The sequence below is a fragment of the Gadus macrocephalus genome, chromosome 7 (genome assembly GCF_031168955.1).
Source record: "Gadus macrocephalus chromosome 7, ASM3116895v1".
In the NCBI taxonomy this organism is placed as follows: Eukaryota; Metazoa; Chordata; class Actinopteri; order Gadiformes; family Gadidae; genus Gadus; species Gadus macrocephalus.
In genome coordinates, this window is record NC_082388.1 from 18,955,639 (window position 1) to 18,964,714 (window position 9,076).

At 47.5% G+C, this 9,076-nt stretch overlaps 1 protein-coding gene across 1 annotated transcript in view; it reads right to left on the bottom strand.

The window, feature by feature from the left end:
- The window catches only part of robo3 (roundabout, axon guidance receptor, homolog 3 (Drosophila)), a 96,045-nt gene that overhangs the window by 22,550 nt on the left and 64,419 nt on the right, over window positions 1-9,076 (bottom strand). Inside the window, exons 3-4 of the mRNA XM_060056485.1 lie at window positions 6,730-6,935; window positions 1,906-1,987 (exon numbers count right to left, since the gene is read on the bottom strand). Of these exons, the coding sequence (XP_059912468.1) occupies window positions 1,906-1,987; window positions 6,730-6,935 (288 nt within the window). The remainder of the gene's footprint in view (window positions 1-1,905; window positions 1,988-6,729; window positions 6,936-9,076) is intronic.

Genomic DNA, 9,076 nt, shown 5'->3' on the forward strand with positions numbered 1-9,076 from the left:
GTAACATCAACATTGCTAAGTGAGAATGGGTTTGATGCAAAATCAACCCTGATTCACCCGCTTGTACATGGCTACTAAGTCAAGAAATCAATACTTGATCCAACAACAAAATGTTGCATTGATTTTTAAAAGATTGTGTTGCCTCCGCAGCGAGAATAGCTCAATTTAACAGTTGGAAACAGCGTCCATAGTAACGGTCTTCAGAAATAACAGGCCAATGACTGCTGTTATTGATTGACCAATCAGAATTCAGAATGCAACAATGCCGCGTAATCATCAGCCCCTACAACTCCTATAATAAGGGCAGGTAGGCAGCTAGGCTGTGCGACTGCTAGCGATATGTACTGGGTTCGATCCCGCCCACGCCCTTCCCTCCCCTGAGAGGGATCTGGAGAGGGAGATGCCTTACCCCTACAGCTCATCATTTTTCTGATAATGACCTGTGTCTGAAAAATGTCCTGTCCTGTCACGCCCTTTTGGGTAGAAGGCAAGCGTGACTAAATAGTTATAAAGAGGTAAGGGTACACGGGAAAATGTAGAAGTTGCTTCAATGTCGGTGTAGTTTCGCCCGACCTAACGTACCAAACAGAAAGGGTAGTTCATGTCTCCCTGGGGGTGGGCTAGGGTTGGTTGGTGGGCAAACTGAGGGCAGGATGAACGTCTGTCTTCTCCGTGTTCCCACTCTGACTTCAACCTTCAGCTAATAGTCGTTTTGACTATTTTCAGCTCTCGCAGCATGGACTGAAAAAGAGGAAGGCCCTTTGTCGACGGTTCCTCAACGCTCTCCCTTCCCTTCCTGCTCCGACAGATTCCTCTTGCAGACGGATAATGGCTTCTTGCTGGGATTGACTTATTTTGATACGCTTTCAGACTAATGGCTCGCACCGAGACTTCACGGAGCAACGCCTCAAGGGTCGCGGAGCATGTACGTTTCACTTGACTGGCAGCTAGCTATCCCTCTCTCTCTGTCTCTGTCTCTATCTTTGTCTCTCTCTCTCTCTCTCTCTCTCTCTCTCTGTCTTCATCTTTGTCTTTCTCAATGTCTCTCCCTCTCTCTCTGCTCTCTCCCTCTATCCATATGTCTCTGTCTCGGTGTTCTCTCTCTCTATGCTCTCTTTCTCTATCTATATGTCTCTCTCTATGCTCTCTCTCTCTCTCTATCTATCGGTCTCTCTCTCTTTCTGATCTCTCTCTATCTCTCTCTCTGTTCTCTCCCTTTCTATCTGTCTCTCTGTCTCCTTTTCTCTCTCTATCTCTCTGTTTCTGTCTCTTTCTCGCTCTCTTTTCTCTTGCTCTCTCTCCATGCTCTCTTGCTATGTCTATCTCTCTGTCTCTCTCTCTATGTCCCCGTCTCTCTCTCTCTCCCTCTCTGCCTCACTGCGGGCTAACCATGTTAGCTTGGCTTCAGAAGCGCTGTGAGAACAGCTTGATAGCTTTCACTTGGCATGTCTTTCTCCTCTCATTTGTACAGTAATGTGTTGAGATGCTCCTGAAAGTACCATGCCTGGACATATTTGGAAAGGCTGAGCTGTAGCGGTCGGGAGGGGGCATCACTATTCACACGGTATCACAGTGCTTGATCACATTAACAGGGCGTTCAGAAGGGTTTTGGATACGTTCAATTAATATGTAAATATTATGGTTAAAACTGAAGTCACAATGAGTATATTTTTACACTCGCTGCCGATTTATCTGCTTCATTGTAAAACGGCAATACACAATATTAGGATGTTAAAACAATGCTGTAGGCACAGCACTTCATAACATGAAACACAAACATAATTGGCAGACTCTGATATCCAGTCCCGTCAAAAAAAATAATTTAATAGATCTATTAGATCAGCAATTGCTGGGATGTGTGTTGTGTTCAATTGTAAATGAAGAAGCACGCAGGGAAATGTCTACCTTTGACTGTTAGTACTCCACTCCAACTGGTCTCTCCGCTGGAGCTGGAAGCCACACAGGTGTACACCCCAGAGTCCGTTTCCTGGGAACAACAAAAAAAAGTATATTGTTAGCTTTGTGTTTATGTGTGTGTGTGTGTGTGTGTGTGTGTGTGATGGCGGGCTCCAACATTTCCCCGGATAGGACATGTTTGTCTCCAGGAGAAATCGTAGCGGGACATTGGCTGGGCGCGGAGCCTGGTGTCATCGACAGCTGGTAATTTATGCGCAGCACACCAGGTGGGACCTTTGATGTTGCGTTGCTCGTTTGCTCCCTGGCAGACGATTGGTTCTTGCTTAACGGGCGACTCCGTTTGACTGGTGTACATGCACCGCGAGCAACGCTCGGAGGAGCCGTCAACGGGGCTGCGGCGCGACAGAAATGTGTTTGCGTTCGCCCTTTCTGGATTAAGGTTTCTCCAGCTAGCCCCGTTGGGGACATGTGTCTCATTAAAACTATAAAGTTGTATTTGTTATTGAGCCGTCATTTTTAAAACCGCCGTTCTTTGAATCCAGTTTTGATTTCATAATACATCTCGAGGGTCCCTCTGGATCTATTAAAACAATTCTAGAGGAGAAAACTATACATTCAATTACGGAGCTGTGCCGTGGTCAAATCTTCACCCCCTAGTCAATCTTGCCATTTCATCATCGGTATCCTCGGTGGCCCTCTTTGGCTTTTATGTTCCCCCTTTCTCATTTGAAGGCAGAGCAGCGATGGTAAAGAGGGATCAAAGGATATCATTTTAATAACCGTACTCGCTCTAGAATGTTCTCCAACCATACAGCTTTCACACCCACTTAGCATTCAGGACCCGCAACTGGCAGATGTGATAAAAGAGTATGTGTGTGTGTGTATGAACGTCTGTGTGTTGTGTGTGAGTCTGAACATGTTTGTTAGTGTGTGTGTGTGTATGTGAACATGTGTGCGCGTGTGTGTGTGTGTGTGTGTGTGTGTGTGTGTGTGTGTGTGTGTGTGTGTGTGTGTGTGTGTGTGTGTGTGTGTGTGTGTGCAGCGGGGTTCCCACGTGGGTCTCCATGTTTAGTGAGAGGCTATCGTTTTTTGTATTTTTTTTTTTAGAGGGGTGGACGCAGGCCAAGAGCCAGACTGAGTGTGAAATTGCTAACAGCGGTGAGAGATGTCAGAGTCTCTCTGTACAACAAGGCACAGGTGTAACGGAGCTGACAGGCTGCTGCAGAAACACCCTGGGGCGGAGCAGGAGCTCTCTCTCTCCCTCTCTCTCTCTCTCTCTCTCTCTCTCTCTCTCTCTGTCTGTCCCTCTCTCTCTATCCCGCTCGCTCAACCCATCCCTCTCGTTTCTTCTCCTCCCTGCTGCCACTGCTGTAGTTAAGTCTGTGGATCGGTCTGTGTTTTTCTAACCGTCCTTCCTTTCTTTCTTTCTTTCTGTCTATCCTTCCTTACTCCCAGTCTATCTGTCTGTCTTATCTTCATACGTTGTGTCTGTTTGTCTCCATCTCTGTCTCTCCCTCACTCTTGCCTCCTGTCACATGCTATCCCGTCTGTGCTTGTGCACCAAATCGCCCCCACAATCCATCCCTGCCTATTAAGTTAATACATCCCCATAACAAAAACCCATATTACTCCAACGCCTAATACATTATGCAGAACGAAAACCTCCCTCACACACACACACACACACACACACACACACATACACATACACAGATGAATGAGTGGGTTGCGTGGGGGGGGGGGGCAATCTGCGGTGACTAATGCTTCACTTTAGCAGTGGTACAATTGGCTTCTCTCTCTCTCTCTCTCTCTCTCTCTCTCTCTCTCTCTCTCTCTCTCTCTCTCTCTCTCTCTCTCTCTCTCTCTCTCTCTCTCTCGCTGCTGGCTCCAAGGGCCAGCTCATCAGTAGCAGTGACAGAGAGATTACTCAAGACTAAGTGGCTTGTCAGGGGGGGTCCCCTCGGACCAAAGAGACAGGTGAGCCCTCTGCCTGGTACAACAAGACCCCCCCAATCCCTCTCTCCATCTCCCTCCGTCCCTTCCCTCCCCCTCTCTTTATATATGCCTATCCATCTCTCTCTCTCTCTCTCTCTCTCTCTCTCTCTCTCTCTCTCTCTCTCTCTCTCTCTCTCTCTCTCTCTCTCTCTCTCTCTCTCTCTCAGAGAGATGCCCCAGCCATCTCTCTGTCTCTCTCCCTTGGCCTTCCAGTGGCCGTGACATTGAGCTGACCTGTGGGAGGGGGACAGGGGAGCGTGGCGTCTGGCTGGGTGGGGGGCGTGGTGAGCAGGTTCACCCCAGATGGTGGGATTTGGTGGATGGGAGGCGTGAGGGGAGTACAGCAGGAGTAGGGGAGGGCAGGCAGGGGTGAGGTGGTGATGGGGGAGGCAGGGAGGGGAGGAGAAAGGAGCGAAATGGGCCAGTGCACCTGACGATTTATCCCGGCTGGCTGGCAGTGCCTGGTGTTGGTGTGTATGTGTGTGTGTGTGTGCGTGTGTGTGCGTGCGTGTGCATGTGCGCGCGCGCGCGTGTGTGTGTGTGTGTGTGTGTGTGTGTGTGTGTGTGTGTGTGTGTAGTGTGTAGTGTGTGTGCACATGTGTACGTGTGTGAGAGTTAATGTGTGTGGAGCGGGGGGGAAATTTAGCTAACAGATTGTTGAAAAATTTATAAGGAGAGCAACAGAGGAAGGGAGAAAGAGAAAGAGAGAGAGCGGGAGCGAGATCGAGAGAGAGAGAGAGAGAGAGAGAGAGAGAGAGAGAGAGAGAGAGAGAGAGAGAGAGAGAGAGAGAGAGAGAGAAAAACGAGTGTGTAAGCGAATGAGCTGGAGAGCAAGCGAACGATACAATGTTCCGAGTGAAGATTCAAAGGCTCCAGTCCCTCCGGAATGAGGGGTGTAAAGCTAACTTCCTCTTCCGCCTTTGCTATGGAAATGTCTGAAGATCTGCTTTAACAGCTAAATCTGCCCTCTGCCCTGGACCGGCTCCACACACCCACACATACACACTGACTCACACACCCACACATTTACACTCACCCATACACATTCACCCACAAATACACACTCACCCACACACCCACACACACAAGCACGCACACACACACACTCACCCACCCATACACACTCACCCACACACCCACACACACACTAACATACACCCTCACACACACACACACACACACACACACACACACACACACACACCATCACACACGCGCACCCACACACACACACACTGTCCCCCTGGCCCTGTCTCGTTGGCGTTTGTGATCGGAAGCAGCAGCGTGTGTATCTGGCAGAGGTCCCAGGGTAATGGCATCTCCCACGGTTCACGGGTGAAGCAGGAACAAACGTACCATCTGTCTCCTCCACCAGGGGCCCCCTTACTAGTCCACCAGCCCCACTCCACGGGCTAGGAGCCCACACACACACACACACACACACACACACACACACACACACACACACACACACACACACACACACACACACACACTGCAGGGCTATTTATAGTCTCCCACTGAAATGTGTTGTTTCTTATTCAACGGTGTGTTTGTCTCGTTCCTTTGCACTACTTCATTTAGACTTTTATTCGCTTTGAAGGATTGTTATTTCTTTTTTGCCTTTTTTGTATTTTTATCCAAAGGTTTAAAAGCAGTCTCGCTCATCAAAGAGCCCCTACCCTTCAGTTTGAGTTTGTTTGCGTGTGAGCGGCCATAATGTGTAGCCATAATGAGCAATTGTTATCTTCTTCCTCTCCTCCTTCTTCAAAACACGAGACAAAAGTCCTCTAATTTGACAGCTTGCAGTGTATACCAGAAACTGTCATATTGGAATCGTCCATTTGTGTATCACTCTGCCGAACATATTGTGTGACAGGCGCTTACTGCTGCATTAATTGGTTGTTCGTTTCATCCAGTCCCTCATTTCTCTCTCTCAGTCTCTCTCCATCTCCACTTTCAATCAGTCTTCGAACACCCAGCTGCTCTCCCTCTCTCCCTCTCTCCCCCCCTCTCGCTCTCGCTCTCTCTCTCTCTCTCTCTCTCTCTCTCTCTCTCTCTCTCTCTCTCTCTCTCTCTCTCTCTGTCAGTCTCAGGCTCTCTCGCTCTTATTTGCTTGTGATGATGTATCAAGGATTTAATTCAAATCCTACCGATCATTAATCATTAAAAACCCCACAATCAATTAATGTGTTCGGATCCTCCTAGGTTGCCACTGCTGCTGGTGACCTCAGCTGCTTTTCACCACCCGCAGGGAATGCTGGGTAGATAGATTTCATTAGTATGGCCGTGGCTAGCACTAACGACTGCTAATGGCTGTGTGCACTCATTAGGCCAGGCTACCGTGGGCTAATGTTGCAGTCTTTTTCTACCCCTCCGCTTTAAAATGCACATTGTCGGGACGCAACCATGAACACGTTCTCCGTTTAAATATTGGATCCTTTTTTTTTTGTTCCCCAGTGCAATTAAAACGGTGTCATTTCATCATGCGCATTAGCGTCCCATGGCACCAGCATATTAATTTGCGGATGTTCGAGCGTTATCAGCAAAGCACATCCAGACACGCTGAGGTAAGTAGGGGAATGAAACGAGTGGTGTCCTAGAAAAAAGGATACACAGCACAACTATTGCAGTATAACTCGACTTAGTATTATGATAAATTAGCAAGGGCGATGTATCCGACAATTGCATAGAATACTCTCTTCAAACTGTCCTTGCAGAGAACTCAGAGATACAAATGTATACAGTACAATGCTGAATGGTTTAACCAAGTGTTCTTTCATCATTACGAAACATAACTGTTATTTATTGAAATACCTGAAGGTTGGTGATTTGAAAGGTGCCGTTTTCCATCAAGCTGATTCGCCCGTCACTCCCAAGGATCCTCTGGCCGTCCTTCTCCCATTGGATGCTGGGAAGGGGGTTGCCCATGATGTGGCACTGTAGCTGGGCAGTGGAGCCCGGAGCCTGCGTGTAATTGGCCGGTCCCTGGCGGATGATGGGCGGCACGCGGTCCGAAGTTGCTGTAAGGGAGAGGAGAGTGATGGTGAGGTTCAATCTAAAAACACAGCGAAGGAGGTCTGAAGGACACGTCACCCGATGGACACATCATCATCCACCTGCAGTCCGACTACGTGTCACCTTATGTCATGCTGAATTGAAGAAATTAATCATACCTTAAAAACTATGAAAAAATATGTTTAAAACTAACAAAAGCATGAATGTTATACTATACATGGTTGGTTATGTGTCATCCTCCAAAAGCGCATTGGAAAGGGACTTTAGTTTCATATATGGGGACTGGATTATATTTTTGTTGCCTTCTAGTGTAGCCCGCAGCACCAAAAGCACGTCCAAAATAGTTTCAAAAGGCAGCGCTCCCCCTGGCACTAAACTTGTACATCTCATTGGACCTGTCCTAGTTCACATGTTCATTGATGACATAGATGACTACATACAATATTTAGCATGCATATTTCTAATTCTGCCTCTAAGAACCAATAATATTCATGTAATCATGCATCGATATGTAAAAAAAGGTCATGATAATAGCCAGCAGTCAAATCGGCAGCATACCAACAGCATACATTGCTTAATTCCTAGTGAACCGAAAAGCACGTCTATGTTATCTAGTCCCATGATTGGTATCACTCTCTCCCAACTACGAATAATAACACGGCGCATCCAGTGTGTTTCAACAGTTTTCTTTGAGATAACACATTTCCTTTGAGATTTAAATTATTCCCGTACCCAGGGGAGACCCCGACATGGTGGAACCATCGAACAACAGATCTACTGATACTCCCTGCATACTGCAGATTAGTGGAGAAATATCATTCGGGAAACTGCCCCAAAGGAGTTTTCCAAATACTATCCATGAAATATACATACAGATATATTTTCAAAGACAAAGAGAAAGACGGTGTAATGCGGCAGAGCTTGCATCGTGACTGCTAAATGTTTCTGCGAAAGCCTCTTAAAGCCCACGGCTGGTGGAAGAACGCCATTCATTACAGATGAACACGGGGTTCAAAAGCATAGCCCGGGTGACTCCGCGTCTTTAAGGGGGGGGGGGGAACCTCAAACAGTCAGTCACTATGACAAACACTCAACATCCTACATTCACTGGCAGTGGCAACCATAAAGGATCACAACTACACACGGTCTCGGGACATATATGGCACTGTTCCCTGTGTGTGCAGAAGTTCAACGTAAACACCGTCGGTTTAGTGCTGCCAGCCGGCATGGTTGTGTTTAGTTTAGACCAGACGTATCATTTCAGGCACATTCATAAATGGTAGTACTGAGGGATTTGAAGGAGCTTGAGAGCAGAGCGCGTTCCACCCCAAGCAGCAATCACAGGCTACTCCAACGCAGGCTTAAAAGCGGGATAAAGTGCAAACCGGAACCCTGCTCCCCTCTTATCTTGCTCCTCTCACCTCTCTGCTCCTCTCTCTGCCAGTCATTGGTATGCTTTTAAAAGTTTGACTGGAACCTTTTGGGTGGTTCATTTCCTGTATTTTGTCTTTTTATATCAAGTCATGTGTCTTTGAGTACATAGAAAAAAGGATCCCAAAATAACAGGCATTCTTCTTTTAGTACTTATTTTTCTATTATTTATATTATACCCATTGTTAGGGAAACATATCCTCATTCCAATGTGCTGGGTGTAGCCGGGTCCGGATTTGTTAGGCTGAAAGCTATGCTAGGCTAGGCTAAACGTTTGGAAGCCAAGTAATGAAAATGCTAGGTACTCTCCATGCTAAGCCTCCTATTTATTCAATGAATGCAGGGTAAGAACGGGTCTCGGTTGGGGGGGGTTGATGTGGTGGTGGTGGTGGTGGTGGTAGAAGGGGTGGGGGAGGGGAGCATATGCTGTGGGAGGCTGATTTGCATAGCGGCATCGCCACTTGTCCTGTTTGATTACATCAGACTAGGCCTCCTGCTGTTTGCTCATTTTCGGTGGGAGGAGGATATTTTAATTTAGGACGCATTTGAAGGATTTCCACATTTATTTGGGTTAACATACAGGGGGGGAGGGTGGGGGAGGTGGTGGAGGGGATAGAAAAGGGAGGGAAGGGGAGGGGCCTTGCAGGGCAGCAGCCTGCCAGAGTTATTAAGCAGAATATTACACTGCTATAAACAACGGGTGTGAATTCACAAG